This window comes from Epinephelus moara, chromosome 3, assembly GCF_006386435.1.
Source record: "Epinephelus moara isolate mb chromosome 3, YSFRI_EMoa_1.0, whole genome shotgun sequence".
NCBI classification, from domain to species: domain Eukaryota; kingdom Metazoa; phylum Chordata; class Actinopteri; order Perciformes; family Serranidae; genus Epinephelus; species Epinephelus moara.
Window position 1 is genome coordinate 2,145,168 of NC_065508.1, and position 17,820 is coordinate 2,162,987.

General features: G+C 41.4%; 1 protein-coding gene across 1 annotated transcript; it reads left to right on the top strand.

Annotated features, from left to right (window-relative positions):
- The first annotated feature begins 1,567 nt into the window (after window positions 1-1,567).
- timd4 (T cell immunoglobulin and mucin domain containing 4) lies at window positions 1,568-17,379 on the top strand. Its single transcript, XM_050038213.1, has 8 exons — window positions 1,568-1,771; window positions 2,298-2,476; window positions 2,555-2,717; window positions 3,832-3,909; window positions 6,985-7,064; window positions 9,706-9,817; window positions 15,417-15,450; window positions 17,200-17,379. Exons 1-8 carry the CDS (start codon window positions 1,702-1,704, stop codon window positions 17,282-17,284), a joined length of 801 nt encoding a protein of 266 aa, XP_049894170.1. The 5' UTR covers window positions 1,568-1,701; the 3' UTR covers window positions 17,285-17,379.
- The last annotated feature ends 441 nt before the right edge of the window (window positions 17,380-17,820 follow it).

The following is a 17,820-nucleotide window of genomic DNA, read 5'->3' on the forward strand; positions in this document are numbered from 1 at the left end:
TTTCTTCTTCTTTAATTTAAAAAAAAATGGAAACCTTAATGTCTCCAAAGGTGTAAAAAGTCTGCTTCCTGATCACCAGGAGTCGTCGAGGCTCCGATACATGAATGTCATTTAATCAAAGTCAAACGTTTTTTGGTTTAATTATTTTTAAACCTCCCAAATAGTCAGTTTGGGAGAAACGGAGACGTAGGGGAGTGAAAACAGAAATATTTGATGTGAATAATGAGTCCTCTGTGTTTCTGCGACGTCTCCACACAGCCAGCGTCAGTGTGTGTGTGTGTGTGTGTGTGTGTTACAGAGACAAAGTCCTTTTGTACTCCAGTATTTCCTTCCATCAGTGGAAACTGATCGTCTTTTCACACTCTTATAGTCGTTTATTTGTTTTCTTGACATTAATCAGAAAACAGAAACTTTTAAACCTTAAAAATCCTCCAAAAACTTTCCATGTTCCATATGTCCACGAAATAAATGGAGACACAATATGAATGAATGAATTTAATTTGGATTATTGTGTTTATGAATATCACTGAGTCTGCACGAGTCAACAAGACATAAACTGATGGAGGTCAGGAGCAGTGCTGCGCTCACATTTACAAACAACAGACAAACACATCTTCAGAGCTTCACTGTCTCTGACACTGCACTGACAAACTGCATCTTAAAGAATTCATTTTAAAGTTTTACATGTCTATGAATCTTTTAAAAAATCTTTTTTTTTAAAAACTGTATTTCCTCTTATTCATTTTTAATTTTTATTTTCATTTTCATTTCATAATATTTTATTTTGATCTATAGACTTTTATTAATCACTTAAAAAACATTTTATTTTTAGTCATAAAAATTTTCTATTTATTTTTATTTTATTTTTTATGAATTTTCTTTTATTGGCCTTTAATAATATATATTTTTTTAATTTTGATGTTTTATTGTAATTTTTAGTCTTTTATTAAATTATTTTGCATTTTTATTTTTTATTGATTTTCCTCAATCGGCTTTTATTAAAATATTACTTTGAATTTTTGTATTGTTTTATTATTATTTTTATAAATTTTTTTACAGTAACATTTTATTGTTAAAAAATTGTTAGTCTTAGAAATTCAATTTGTTGTTTTTGTTTTTTAATTATACATTTATTTTTGTTCTATTGCCTTTTAGACATAATTAACTTAAACATTTTATTGTTTCATTGTAATTTTTATTTTTGCAGAATTTTATTTGTTCTTATTTTATTTCATATTGATTTTGTTTTATTATTTTTTATCAATTTTATCACACTTTATTGTAAGTTTTAGTAAATTGTATTTACTTTATTGCAATTGTACATTTTGTCTGTTGTTTTTTAATATTTAATTTTGCTCTATTAACTCTTATTTAATGATTTCTTTAACATTTTATTGTTGTAATTTTTAGTCTTGTAAAATTTTGTTTGTTGTTTTTGTCGTGTATAGTATAGTATATATGTATATCAAATATACTACTGGAGAAATCAAATCCTTTTCAGTCTTTTCAGCCGACTTAAACTCACTAAAATTTAACAACCACTTTAGTTTTTCATGACATTAAAGAATCAATGAAGACTTCATCATCGAGACGTCACACACACACAAACACACAGTGTGTGTCTCTGACCCCTCCCTCAGCTCCGTCACAGAGACACACTGTGTCGTCTAACTGGACAATAAACACACACACACTCACAGGATGGCTGCCGCCTCGCCTCGCCGCTGTCCAACGCCTCAGACCTTCATCATCTTCCTCTTTGTCCTGTCAGGTGAGACACAACCTGCTGACATCACAACACAGCAGTGGTGGAATGTAATCGAGTACATTTACTCTATAATATACTTGAATGCAAATATGAAGCATTTGTACTCCTCTGTAAGTATACTTCTCCTCCACTGCTTCTCAGACAGCTTTAGTGACTTTACAGATTCAGATTATTGATACAAATTTAATCAATAAAAAATGATATTTTATTATTGAAGAAACAAACCTGCAGTTTATAAAGTCATAAAATGAACTGCAACATTAAAGTGACGAACACAATAAGGCATCAATAATTATAATACAGTAAATTAATATATATTATTCTGCAGAATGAATTCTTGCACTTATGTTTGTTTAAAGTATATAATTACAACGTATATTTTGATAATACCTAACTGTTTTTAATACCTCCGTGCTGGTGTACAGTGTCGTATTAGTACCAAACAAGCCGCTCTGTTTTGGTCTGTTGGCGTGCACACGAACACGTAGTGAACACATCTTTTACCCTGGCTCTGGCCTCTCTGCTGCAGGTGGACAGTTTTCATCTGTGTCCTGTTTTAAAGTGGCGGAGGGGGGCGTGGCCTCTCTGTCCTGTCAGTACTCGGTGAAGCGGTTCGGTCTGAGTCGGGTCTGCTGGGGTCGCGGCTGCGGGACCTTCTGGTGCAGCAACATCCTGGTGCAGACGGACGAGCACGGTGTCATCTCAAAGGTCAGGCTTCACCTTCACACGGACTTAAAACAAACCGTGAGTAGAGATACTGATGGTGATCTGACCCCGGTGCTGCAGGTGTCGGACCGATACCGGCTGACGGGGGATGTCTTGGACGGACAACTGGACCTGGACATCCTGAACGTGAGGCGGACGGACAGCGGGCCGTACTGCTGCAGGGTGGACATCGACGGGATCTTCAACGACAAGAAGGTGATCATGAACCTGAGGGTGGTCAGAGGTGAGCAGAGCCACACTTTACAATTAAAGAGCAGCTTCACAGTTTTTCTTCAGACAGTAGACCCTTACACTGTAAACAGTGTGATGTATTCTGGTGGGCGGGGCTTAGCTGGAGGCAAAACAATTCTCCACAGACGTAAGCTAGCGCTAGCTAACAAGTTGTGTTGTCTTGTTTTAGACGATGGAGGAAGATGATGTGAGTGGTGTGTTCAGAAACACTCATTGTGAGTGTGGGAGCGCACTCTGACACAAACTGGAGCGTTGATAAATTGGGAGCGCTGTCTGAATGTAGCGTTGGGTTATCCAGAGCAGCGCACTCTCAGAGTGGCAGAGCGCACTCTGGACACTCTGTCTGTGGAGACGGAGCAGCAGAGCGCCGAGCGGAGTGAATGTGTGATTAACTTAACCGTTGGTTAACGCCATTGACGAGATATTCTGGCAATCCCTCCTTTCACTGTTATAAGATAGGGGGCGCTGTTACACATCTTGTGAAATATAACAGCACTGCCGTGTGCAAAGAAATGAAGAACATGCACTGGAAACCAGAAGAAGATGATGTTGACAGAGGAGACATAGCCGCTGGAAAACCGCACCAAGATCCCGGTGCTGACGGAAGTTTACGGTTGCACAAGCCATGGAAACGTTGATGGACTTAGACTCGGACACTTCCTGTTTTGATCAACATTCGGATTCTGATTTGGACGAAGAAACAAACAAGACTGGTGGGACGAAACAAGATCACTATGACAGTGACAGTGACACACGGACAAGACGACCACAGAGGAGATGGAGACAACAGAACACTGAACGTGACAGCGTGTCTCGCTGCTATACCTCAAAGACAATATTATCATTATTATCATCATCATTAGCATTTTAATTAATATAATTCAAACTGATGTAAGAAATGAGAAAAAACATACAATTTAAATGTGAAATTGATTTTATACTTGAAAATGACTGTCTTTGACAAAAATGCATTTTTCTCAGCTTTTTCTGAAGGAAAATCTCAGTTTTTAAAAATATCCATATGCGTGTAAAGACCTGAATCTCAGCTCTGTAAATCTGATAAAATCAGATCTGTGGTTTAATCTGTCTTTTTTTTAACTTCTCAGCTCCGGTCACCAGTTCTCCACCAACCACAACCACGTCAACAACTACCAGTCAAGTGACGGAGCCGTCGGCCACTACAGGTGAGCCACTCATGTACCTGCTGCTCACAGAGGCCTGAACCATAAAGTCTGTCTCTCTCTGGGTCACCTGGCCTCACTGAGCCTAACGCTGGTGATCCTGGATAATACCTATACTGATGATGAACTGGGTTCATTGATAAGTCGTTTTTTACAAGTAACATCGTCAGAGCCATGAGTGGAGTACTACATATGAAATGAGATGTTACTCAGGATGGTAAGCAGAGAAGAGAAGTTTGAGGTCTCTCTGACTGATGTGTTGCATTTGTAATCATCCTGTCAGGACTGAAGGAAACTTTGCACATTAAAAGAAAGTTATATTAAAGGGGAACTTTGGAATTTTTGAACCTGGACCCTAATTTCCCAGGTTTTTGGGACTAAGTGACTTGTAGGAACAACAATTTTTGGTCCAGTATTGACAGAGAGCACTGAACGAGTCTGCAATGTAACCACTCCGGACAGGTGCGCCCTGTCAATTTACGTCCACAACAAGTGTTTGTTTCTGCCACTATCTAGCACTGACAGTGCTATGGGAAGGATCTTGCAGAAAGATTACATGTTTTTTTTCTGAATATTTGACTTGTTCCGGTTTGTTTTGCGGCCAAGTCTCGCTGAAGGATAAGTCTCATTCTGAATTGACCTATGGCTAAGCCACGCCCCCTTCACTCACTCGGACAAACTATCAACATTCAGTGACCGGCGCTATGGCAGGTGTCACAGTACATGGCATTTCACAGGAGGCAATTGATGATTTTTGGGGACATAACGATCAAATGTCATTGAGAAGTAACCAAAAGGGCCTAAACTACGCATTGGAGGGATATATTCATCATTTTATTGTTGAGAAGGTCGATGAAAAGCTTAAATTACAAGCCAAAATTTACAGGTCACAGTGTACGCTTGTGAACCGCATCTGGTTGCCGTCACCATCAAAGACAACAAGTTAAAGTGCCACTGAAGTTAAGGTTTTTGGCTCAGAATATGAGAAAAGGATAACGGCCTTTTTACCATCTTTACCAAGAGTGTCTCTCCGTTAGTTTGGTGCTACAGTATTTACACTGAATCATTCAGCATAACGTTTGCCAACCTTTGTTATCTCTGCCATTACAGATAAGTTAATGAAGCTAAGCTCCAGAAGTTAACGTTAGCTTAACTAGAGCCCTTTGGACAACAGCTAACAATGATGTACGATCACCAAAGTACAAAACTAGAACAAAATAGGCTAATGAACTCCCAGCAAACAAGGTGACATGATGAACAACGCAGCTAGGAGCTAACGTTAGGCTAACTTTAGCTAACGTTAGCTAGAGATGTTAAAGATAACTTTATATTTCTTTCCAGCAAAGTGACAATATGTTGCCTCAAACACAATGTTGACTTACCTTAGAACAGATGTAGACATCATTGTTAATCTTATTCACGTTGAGTTGATGTTGTGGTCTAACGTTACCACACAACTTTATCCAAAGGAGACACTTTTCTCGGTTGAGATGTGGTTTAAAGTGTAAAAAATACACCTGGTCGCCCAGCCTCTCAGGATACCTTGTGTCAGAGTTGCATGTACCCCATGCACACCGTTTGACCATTTTTAAACTTCAAATCTCAGAAAAAGCTCATAAAACCCAACAAACTGACTTTCTGTAATGCATTTCAATGGACGTCCAGGCAGAGAATGTCCCAGTGTATGGGAATGGCTATACGCACTGTGATTGGCTCATTGTGTTTGAGGGCGGGACTTAGCCATAGGTCAGTTGTCGTGAGAGGTGACCTGTTGCACGAAGAAAAAGGTGGAAACGTTAGTGAGAGTTGGAGGGAGGCATATCTTATTTTTAATGTCATGGCTAAATATTTAATGGATTTCATCAATGTGAAAAAAGGCTGCAAGATTTAAGAATGCAAATTCTTTAGCCAGACTTGGAGACACCAAACAGAACTTAACAAGCGAAAGGTACAAAAAAATGTTTCATTTCTGCATCCTCTCCATAATATTGTCAGATACTCAGAATAATAATCCGAGCCTGTCAGTGGCAAACAAACATTTTTAAGGATGTAAATTTGCAGCGTGAATGTGCCCTGAGTGGTTACTTTACAGGCTGTTTCACAGCTGCAGCGTTCTCTGTCAATACTGGATCAGTTTCAAAAACTGCTGCTCCAATGAGACACTTGGGCACAAAAACATACACAGATAGGCTCCAGGTTGAAAAACACCAGAGTTCCCCTTTAAATGCTGCATGTAGTTTCATTACCTGTGGTGTGTCAAAGTTGCCATAACATTGTTCTGACAGGTAATATTTCAAAAGCTACAGTGGTCTGAAAAATGTCCTGCTGGACCAAAAACCATTTGTCCCGACAGCCTCGTATCTCAAATACAAATGTTTATTGTTCTAAAGGACTGTTTCTCTGATAATACGGAATAGTCACTCTACTAAAGCGAAGCACATGGTTAGTTATTATGCAGAATCACATCATTGGACTTTCCAATTTTATAGGCAAAAGAATCAGACTCAGAATCAGAATCAGAATCAGCTTTATTCGCCAAGTTCGTGTGTACATACAAGGAATTTGACTCCGGTAGACTTGCTCTCAATGTACCAGAATTGACAGAAATACTCAATACTCAAATATAGGCAAGAAGTGGAATATACAGAATATACAATATACAAATATATATATCTGTGACTGTTAGGAGTTCATCAGAGCGACAGCCTGGGGGAAGAAACTGTCTTTGTGACAGGTGGTTTTGGTGAACAGTGCTCTGTAGCGCCTAATGGAGGGGAGGAGTTTAAACAGGTTGTGTCCGGGGTGTGAGGAGTCTACACTGATGTTTCCTGCCCGTTTCCTGACCCTCAACCGGTACAGGTCCTGGATGAAGGGAAGATCGGTCCCAATAATCCTCTCTTCTCTCTGAGCCTAACCAACCCGCTACGTATTTCTGTTTGGGTGAATGTGTAGTCTATTTTCCCCCAAAAAACTGACCTTCAGAGCAAGCTTGTCTGATGGACCAGTGGGTTTTGGTCATTTTTCAGACTACTGGGGCTTTGGAATTATGAGACGTTGAATGTCTTTCTGTTTCCATAGTAAACTGGAAATCCCTGCTGTCGTCTCAGCTGGACCTTCTGAGGAGGAATTCCACCCTGCTGCGCTCCGACACCATCACTGTGAGTAACCACACCTTGAAATCACCTTCAGCTTTCAGCCTACTGATGTTTTACTCCCTGAAGGCTTCGCCCTCAAACTTTTAAGATGGTGTTCCTTTTTTTTCTTTAGTCACTGACATCTCCACAGTGGCTGAGCGAATTGTTACCATTCAAACCGCATTTGAAACTTTGATCTGACTTTGTTCTCTAGCATTTTGAACTGTGAAAATAACCCTTACAAATATCTGACAATGTTCATGTCAAGAGACATCAGACCCTGGGAACATGGGGACGACCCCATTAAACATACATTCATTTAGGAAAATACACAAATGTTTCAAACATATGTGAATTCTTCCTCTTCTTATCTTTCTACCTGAGAGTCAGATATTCAGACTGACTGCGTTTCCATGCACAAAACATTGCAGTTTACATATCCAGACATCAGCATATCCCACATCTTAATAAAAAAAATGCTACATTCGGAATAAGACCTAGTTCAGAAATATGCTTTTTATATGACATGTACAAAATTCTAAATATTATCATATTTGGAATAATAGTGTATTATTAGTGTGCATGTTAACAAAGACAATAATACCACTCATGTCTGTATGCGAAATATGAAACTACAGCCAGCAGATGGTTAGCTTAGCACAAATGCTACATTCACATGGATTCAGACAGTAGAAGGCAGATGGAAAAAAAAACCTTCTGTACGGTAAAACTAAAAGACAGGTGTATGAAAGTTAAGTTACGTAGGTTAGGTTTAGAAAAGTTAAGTTACATTAGTAAAGTACAGAAAAGTAAATTTACGTAGGTTAGGTTTCGTAAAGTTATGTATGTTAGGTTTAGAAAAGTAAAATTATGTAGGTTAGCTGTAGAAAAGTAAAATTATGTTAGCAAAGTATAGAAAAGTAAATTTACGTAGGTTAGGTTAGTAAAGTTATGTAGATTAGGTTTCGAAAAGTAAAATTGCATAGGTTAGCAGTAGAAAAGTAAAATTACGTAGGTTGGCTGTAGGAAAGCAAGTTACGTAGGTTAGGTTTAGAAAAGTAAAGTTACGTAGGTTAGGTTCAGTAAAATTTTGTAGGTTAGCTGTTGAAAAGTAAAGTTTCGTAGGTTAAGTATAGGAAAGTAAAGTTACGTAGGTTGGCTGCAGGAAAGAAAAGTTACGTACCTAGGTTTAGAAAAGTAAAGTAATGTAGGTAAGGTTTAGTAAAGTTATGTAGGCTAGGTTTAGAAAAGTAAAGTTACGTAGGTTAAGTATAAAGTAAAGATAGGTAGGTTAGGTTTAGTAAAGTTACATAGATTAAGTTTAGAAAAGTAAAGTTGCGTAGGTTGGTTGTAGGAAACTAAAGTTATGTAGGTTAAGTATAGGAAAGTAAAGTTACGTAGATTAGCTTTAGAAAAGTAAATTTACGTAGGTTAGCTTCAGTAAAGTTAGGTAGGTTAAATATAGCCCTCAGAGGCAAATTGTGATTTGTGATATTGGGCTTTGAAAATAAAACTGAACTGAATTGAACTGAAAGTAAAGTTACGTAGGTTACGTTTAGGAAAGTAAATTTACGTGATGGTAAAACTATACATGCATGCAGTATGTTGCTATGGTGACACTGTATTGTTTTTAAAGGCTCGAATAAAATATATTAAATAAAATTATTTAGTATTTCTTGTTTAAATTATTATTTTTTCTGCTAATGTCCGGTAATTGTTCAGATCACCAGTGTTTTCACCTTGTGTAAGGGCATGTAACATCTGGTTGTGTGTTCCACCGAGGAGGGCAACAAAAAATTAAAATATTTTACCTTTGAATGCCGATGATTTCTACGTTACTGTTTCCGGTATTCTCTGCCGGCCTCTCCTAATTTTACCGTGCTGCTCTTGTCCACTGAAATTATGTCTGGTTTGTGGTTGATTACTGTGCCAATCTTACAAAGGAGGACGACACTTGTTTGTTTTGCTATGGAAGCTAACGTTAGCTAATGTGCTAAAAAGTTATCGTTCCAGAGAAATCCAATATTCCTCTTAATCCCTCCCCAGTTTCTGATGAGGTGGACATGATAACCCTTAATACACATAACCTTATTCATCCCTACAACAGGAAATACTTTTTCCCTAACCTGATATGAAGTGTGCGCTGCACATGTGAGCATTTTTGATGATGGCCTCCGTCCAGTAAGTTGGTCTTATCACATTTAACCATAGTTGCCATTCTGGCTCCGAATAACACAACAAGACAAACACATTTTAAGACTCCTATGTAGCCTACAGCCCTGTGGGGGAGAGGCAGCTGCACCTCCAGATAATAAAATGATGTCATCGTGACGTCTGTCCTAAAAGGGTCTATACAGTCATAATCCACTTAAATATCATAGAAAAAAGAGGCTGCAGAACTTGCCGATGAATTATGTTTTTAAGTTTTCTTCAGTATCAAAGTAATCCAGTGACAGTTGTCTGTTCATCGATGTGCAAACAGGAAGTTCTAACAGATCATTTAGCACACTTTGACTTTTAATGGAGGCTAATACAGACCGAAAAGCTTTTACAGGGTTTTATTCTCCTGTTTATTTCTTTCTGTTGTCATGTTAAATATCTGCCATAATCTTTGATATTATCAGCATTTTAAGGATTATAACTCTCTGTCTCTGTCTTATGTCAGGTGGAGGAGTCTCTGCCGTCTCTGTCCCTTCAGATCAATGTTCCCGTCCTGTCTCTTTCCCTCACTGTGTTGCTGATCTTGGCGGGAGTTTTTCTCTTTCTGGCCTTCAAACGTACGTTTCCTCTTGCTCACCACAATATTCATACAATATTTTTAACTATCATGCTTTGTTTCAAACTACTTGTAACTGAAGTACTTAAAGGGACCTGTTCTGCTCATTTACAGTTTGTTGTAACTTGGGTTTCCACTAGAACATGTTTACATGCTTTAGTGTTCAGAAAACACCTTATTCTCCTCATACTGTCTGTGCTGAAACACCTGAATTCACCTGCTGTCTGAGACTCTCCGTTTTAATGCCTGTGTCTTTAAGCCCCCCTCCCCAAAAAGCTCAGTCTGCTCTGGTCGGTTAGCAGCCAGGGAATGAATGTAACAGAGCAAAGCAGCACTTTCTTCCATTGAAAATCAACAATAAAATAAAATAAATAAATCTGCAATAAACGCATGTTACAGCAGGAATCTGATCTGAAATCAGGGAGAGATTAACACTGAAAACCAAGATTACAAATTTCCCTGATGTTAGCATGTAGCTACATGTAGCAGTGAACTTGAATGTTACAGAGTAAAGCAGCATTTCTTTTTTTTTTTTTACATTGAAAAAACACAACACTGGACATGTTCCAGCAGGAATATGATCCGAAATTTAGTGGGAACTACCAACATCAGTAACTAAGATTACATATTTTCCTGACGTTAGCATGTAGCTACCTGTAGCAGTGTACAGCCAAACAATGACTGTAACAGAGTAGAGTAGCACTTTCGACTGTTGACAATCAACAATAAAAGCTTCTAAACACAACTGGAAATGTTCCAGCAGGAATTTGATCCGAAATCAGGGAGACATTAACAACATCTGCAAACACAGTTACATGTTTCCTGATGTTAGCATACAGCTACATGAAGCAGTGTACTTGCAGCTGGGGAATGACTGTGTATGGTCAAACTTTCTACAATTATAGATCCCCAATAAAAACTTTGAAACACAACTGGACATGTTCCAACAGAAATACGATCTGAAATCTGTAAGAAATGAACAACATCAGCAAGCAAGTTTACATGTTTCCCAGAACGTTAGCATGTAGCTACATGTAGCAGTGTACGTGCAGCCAAACAATGACTGCAACAGAGTAAAGGAACACTTTCTATCGTTGAAAATCACAAATAAAAGCTTCTTCACACAACCGGACATGTTCCAGCAGGAATCTGATCTGAAATCAGGGAGAAATTAACAACATCTGCAACCAAGGTTACCATCTGTAACCAATGGTTAGTGCGCATGCGCCCGCGCGTGCAGTCTGTTGCAGTCGCTCCTGCTTGTTTTCTCGGTTTTCTTACTTTTTTGCTTTATTAAGTTTGGTATTTGTGCTGGCTTTTTGTGATTGTCATTTTGAAACTGCGCCCTCTCAAAACATGCTGATTGAGAGAGTTGTACTCGTTTTCCTCACCCTGGAATTACTTATTTCATTCGGACCCGGCACCATTGCGCAACAACTTCATGGCCGCATTGTTTACTCCAGAGATCAGCTGATTGCGCTGAGGCCGGCCGGCTTGGCGGCCGGAACATCGGAGATACCAGCTGAACTGTGGAGGAAAACACACAGAGGATGCAGGGGAGGAAGTAAACAGCGGCGGAAAAAAGCAGGGTTGAGACAACGGAGGCTTATGGAGAAGAGAAGATATAAGCCGTGTCTCCCCTCTCTCGTCATGGGCAACGTGAGGTCACTGGCAAATAAGATGGACGAGCTGACAGCGGTCGCCAAAAGTCAGAAGGAGTACCGGGAATGTAGTCTTATGTGCTTCACTGAGACATGGCTTCACCAGGACATTCCCGACAACAACGTCTCCATCAGCGGCTTCCAGACTGTTCGGGCCGACCGGGACTGCACCGAGAGCGGTAAGCGCAAAGGAGGGGGGCTTGCTGTTCTAGTAAATAACCGCTGGTGCAGTCCTGACCATATTTCCATTAAGGAACGTATCTGTTGCCCGGACATTGAACTGTTTGCTGTTGGACTCAGGCCGTATTATTTGCCCAGGGAGTTTTCACATGCCATTATTGTAACTGTTTACATCCCCCCCTCTGCCAACCCGACGTCGGCATGTGACGTCATTCACTCCGCCATAGCCCGCCTGCAGACTAAACACCCGAGTGCCTTCATAGCTATCTCGGGTGACTTCAACCATGTCACCATGGCAACAACATTGCCCACATTCACACAGTATGTGAGCTGTCCTACCAGAGAGGAGAGAACACTGGACTTGCTGTATGCTAACGCCAAAGATGCATACAGCTGCTCCCCCCTCCCCCCTCTGGGTAGGTCAGACCACAACCTGGTGCACCTCAACCCCTGCTATGTACCACTAGTCAAGAGCCAGCCTGCGACCATGAGGACAGTGAGGAGATGGTCGGAGGAGACTTATGAGACACTGCAGGGCTGTTTTGGTGTGACAGACTGGCAGGCACTCTGTGAGCCACATGGGGAGGACATCGACGGGCTCACAGAATGCATCACGGACTACATCAGCTTCTGTGTGGACTCCACTGTCCCAGCCAGGACTGTCCATTGTTACCCAAATAACAAACCGTGGGTAACAAAGGACATCAAAGTCATCCTCAACTCAAAGAAGAGGGCCTTCAGAGCTGGTAACAGGGAGGAGGTGAGAACAATACAGGGGGAGCTGAAGATGAAGATCAGGGAGGCTAAGGAGAGGTACAGGAGGAAGCTGGAGAGGAAACTCCAGCAGAACAACATGAGAGAGGTCTGGAGTGGAATGAGGACCATCACTGGCTTCAGGACCAACAACCACAGAGGAGTTGAAGGCAGCATGGACAGGGCCAATGAACTGAATCTGTTTTTTAACAGATTTGACACTACTGGCCCTGCCCATCCCCCCCCTGACTCTTCTGCTGTCTGTCTTGGTCAACCATCTCCCACTCCGCCCTCCTCCCCCACTCCTCCCTCTCACACCTCAACACCCTCCTGCTTGACCCCCCCTCCTCCTCCTCCTCACACCTCCTCTCCCCGTGGTCAGACTGACTGCTCTCTCCATCATGAGGACTACACCCCTCCCCCACGTGTCATCACCTCCACAATGTGCTTCACTGCTGACCATGTGAGAAGACAGCTGATGAGACTCCACTCAAATAAGGCTGCAGGCCCTGATGGTGTCAGCCCCAGGGTGCTCAAAGCCTGTGCCCCCCAGCTATGTGGAGTACTTCAGCATGTCTTCAACATGAGCCTGAGTCTCCAGAGGGTCCCCTTGCTGTGGAAGACATCCTGCCTCGTTCCTGTGCCAAAGACGTCGCGTCCCAGTGGCTCCAAGGACTACAGACCCGTGGCATTGACCTCCCACATCATGAAGACCCTGGAGAGACTCGTCTTGGAGCAGCTCCGGCCCATGGTCAAGCCACTTTTGGACCCCCTCCAGTTCGCCTATCAGCCCCGACTTGGAGTTGAGGACGCCATCATCTACCTGCTCAACCGTGTCTACGCCCATTTGGATAAGCCGGCGAGCACTGTGAGGGTCATGTTTTTTGACTTCTCTAGTGCGTTCAACACCATCCGTCCAGCTCTACTGGGTGACAAGCTGACAGCAATGCAGGTGGATGCCCCCCTGGTGTCCTGGATTGTAGACTACTTGACTGGCAGACCACAGTATGTGCGCTTGCAACGCTGTGTGTCAGACAGAGTGGTCAGCAATACCGGGGCCCCGCAGGGGACTGTCCTCTCTCCCTTCCTCTTCACCCTCTACACCACGGACTTCAGCTATTGCACTGAGACCTGCCATCTTCAGAAGTTTTCTGATGACTCTGCTATAGTTGGATGTATCAGCAAGGGTGATGAGGATGAGTACAGGGCTGTTGTGGATAACTTTGTCACATGGTGTGAGCAGAACCATCTGCAGCTCAACGTGGCAAAGACAAAGGAACTGGCTGTGGATCTGAGGAGGACCAAGACACCGGTGACCCCTGTTTCCATCCAGGGGGTCAGTGTGGACATTGTAGAGGACTATAAGTACCTGGGGGTACACATTGACAATAAACTGGACTGGGTTAAGAACACTAACGCTCTCTACAGGAAGGGCCAGAGCCGTCTCTATTTTCTGAGGCGACTGAGGTCCTTCAACATCTGCCGGACTATGCTCAGGATTTTCTATGAGTCTGTGGTGGCCAGTGCTATCCTCTATGCTGTTGTGTGCTGGGGCAGCAGGCTGAGGGTGGCGGACGCCAACAGACTCAACAAACTGATCCGCAAGGCCAGTGACGTTGTGGGAATGGAGTGTGACTCTCTGATGGTGGTGTCAGAGAGGAGGATGCTGTCTAAGCTACGAACTATCTTGGACAATGTCTCACACCCACTCCACCATGTGCTGGTCAGGCACAAGAGTACTTTCAGTGGGAGACTCATACCACCAAGATGTACCACTGAGCGCCACAGGAAATCATTCCTGCCTGTGGCCATCAAACTGTACAACTCCTCCCTCTGAGTGGCCCTGAGACTTTTTCACACACTGCAATAATTTAATTTAACTTGTGCAATAACCCCATTCACCCTGACTGTATATATTCTGTTTGTGTAAATAATCTTGTTCAGTTTACAATATATATATGTATGTATATATATTTATTTACGTTTATGTTTGTTAATAATTCCTGTTTATTTAACTATATATTTGTTAATACTACTGTTTAAATTTCTTATATTTTCACGTATCTTTCCTCTCTTGCAAGGAGCACCTGTAACATAAATAATTTCCCCTCGGGGATCAATAAAGTATTTCTGATTCTGATTCTGATTCTGATGTTTCCCATAAGTTAGTAGGCTACACAGCTACATATATCAGTGTACTTGCAGCTGAGGAATGTCTATAACAGAGTAAAGCGGCATACTGTTGAAAATTGACAATAAAAGGTTCTCAACGTAATTGGACATGTTCCAACAGNAACATAAATAATTTCCCCTCGGGGATCAATAAAGTATTTCTGATTCTGATTCTGATTCTGATGTTTCCCATAAGTTAGTAGGCTACACAGCTACATATATCAGTGTACTTGCAGCTGAGGAATGTCTATAACAGAGTAAAGCGGCATACTGTTGAAAATTGACAATAAAAGGTTCTCAACGTAATTGGACATGTTCCAACAGGAATCTGATCCGAAATCAGGGAGACATAAACACTGAAAACCAAGATTACAATTTTCCCTGACGTTAGCATGTAGCTACGTGTAGCTGTGTACTTGTAGTCAGGAAATCACTGTGTATTGTGACACTTTCTACCGTGAAAAATCACCAAAAAAAGCTTCTAAACTCAACCGAACATGCTCCAGCAGGAATATGGTCCAAAATCTGGCAACACTTAAAGACATCAGTGACCAAGATTACATGTTTCCCTGATGTTAGCTTGTAGCTACATGTAGCTGTGTATGTCAGTATTCAGAAAGGTCTGAAACCTGAGATTTTTACTTGCAGAGATGACTTTTACATTTGTTTATGTTATTTAAAACTCTGGACCTTTCTAACATGAACATTGTTCACTGTAACATGACATATATGACAGAAAATAGGGAAAAATGTAAAAAAAAACCCTTGACCTACCCACACAGAGTCTGCAGATTTAATAAGTTTGTAAATCATATCTTAATTTTCTTTCTCCAGGTGGAATTTACAGAAGAGCCTTAAAGACCGGCTGGTGAGTTCAACATGGGCCAGTGACGCAGGCTGTATTGATTAACAGAGGAGAGACGGCCAGACAGTAAAAGAATAAAACCATGTTGGACATCAGACATGTTCAACACCAAGAGATTGGCAGTGGAGTAACAACAGTTAAATCCTCCACTGAAAATGGCCCTTCAGTAAAACTATGTTAAGTATAATCAGTAAAATGTCTACCTCAACTGAAAGTACAGAACATGAGTAAATGTATTTAGATTTAAAGCTGCCGGGATCAATTAATTCATTATCCATAATCCCTCATCCTGTTAGGGGCTGCAGGGGTGCTGGAGCCTATCTCCGCTGACATTGGGCGACAGGTGGAGTACACCCTGGACAGGTCGCCAGACTATCACAGGGCTGACATATAACCCTCGTTTCCATCAAGCAGTCCAGTACGGTTGAGTTCGGTATACTTTTTTTCTGTTTTCGGTTGTACGAATAGAAGCGTTCCTTAGCGTCCCCATGTTTGGTCCCCCCTCTGTTGGGGTACCTAGCACACAGATCTGGTACTAAAAGGTGGAGCTGTGAACACTGCAGTCTGATTGGTCAGTAGAGGACAGTCACTCTGCTCAGGGCTGAGTTGTGTCTGGTTTTGAGGCTCATGTAACCACTGTTCATACTGTGGAGAGTTTTATTAGTAAACTGTAGCAGCTGGAGTCTGAGAAAAATAATTCACTGGGCCGACAACTTTTAAGGTGGAACATTAATTTGTAATGTTACTCAGTGCATGAGTTGATGACGTGAATCCATCAGCACACCTTAAATTTCACTGTGACAACTTTGACCATCACTTTAGTTTTTATTGTCTCTCTTGGATGAGAGACACTTTTAGTAATGAGTGGATCTTCAAGCATTTTAAATTACATATTACTTTCGCCCGGGTTATGTGACATGCATATATTCTTATCCTCACTAACACTAGGAGGACTAAATGCACAAAGCTGCTATTTTTAAATATCCCATGGAGAGAGACTCTCACTGCAGCCTGTTCTATTTTGTTCTGAAAATGTGGGCGTGCAGCCTCGTTCTGTGGACGATAAACCAGGTGCAGACTTCCATCTGTGTCACCGCTGATGAGGAAATACAGCGAGTGCTGGACGGAGCAGTGAGTGACAACAACCCCGCCCACAGGGTTACTTTTGGTTCCAAAGGTACTATACCGGAAGTGTTTGGTAGAAACAGGGCTATAGAGACAGACAACCATTCACACTCACATTCACACTTACGGGCAATTTAGAGTCACCAATTAACCATTCACACTTACGGGCAATTTAGAGTCACCAATTAACCTGCATGTCTTCAGACTGTGGGAGGAAGCTGGAGCACCTGGAGGAAACCCACGCTGACACAGGGAGAACATGCAAACCCCACACAGAAGGGCTCCGCCACCAGAAACCCTCTTGCTGTGAGGCAACAATGCTGACCACTGCGCCACCGTGCCGCCCTACCTGGATCAAGTCTCCACAACGTTAAAAGTTTGCTATTTAGGAGTTTTTGCTCAAATTAATGTTTGCGGACCGTTTAGTAAGGATTCAAAAAAGACACAATCTCTGTTCCAAACCTTGATTTATAGTTATTAGTTTTATCAGTGGGATTCTGAATGAGGTTTTCTTACTTCTGGAACAGACGTTCTGGTTTCACTGACGCTCTCTATAAAGTTACTGAAATGCTAATCTTACCAAGAATCTCTGAGAGCTGCTGTTTTAACTTTTGTGTTCTCCTGCAGTTTCTCCTCTGAAGAACCTCCTCACATCATCTATGAGATCCGAATGAGGAGACCAGTCCAGGAGAACATCTACACCCTGGACTAGAGAGCCTCGCTCACACCTGGACCACACATAAACTGTTATGATACAAAACACAGAAACTACATTTTGTTTTAATCAAATTAAATAAATCCAACACACTCTTATCCCACATGTTTTTGTGGTCTGCAGAACGTTTTATTCAGTGTGTGAAATACTCGATTACAATTAGGGTAAGCTACATGTTAACATCTCCCTTCATCTGTGCCTCCATAAGCACCGGGAAAATAAACTAGATTTATTTATTAAAGTGGATGTTTATGCCTACTTGGAGAAAACTCCTTAAAGGCCTTACTGAGATATTGAGTTTACGAGAACAAGGTTGATGCAAGGTCACACTGACCTTGACCTTTGACCATCAAAATCTTATCAATTCATTCTCGAGTCCAAGTGAATGTTTGTGCCAAATTTGAAGGTATTGCCTTGATGTATTCTTGAGAAATTGCGTTCACGACAACAAGATGGATGCAAGGTCACAGTGACCTTGACCTTTGACCATCAAAATCGAATCATTCTTGACTTCATGTGGATGTTTGTGTCAA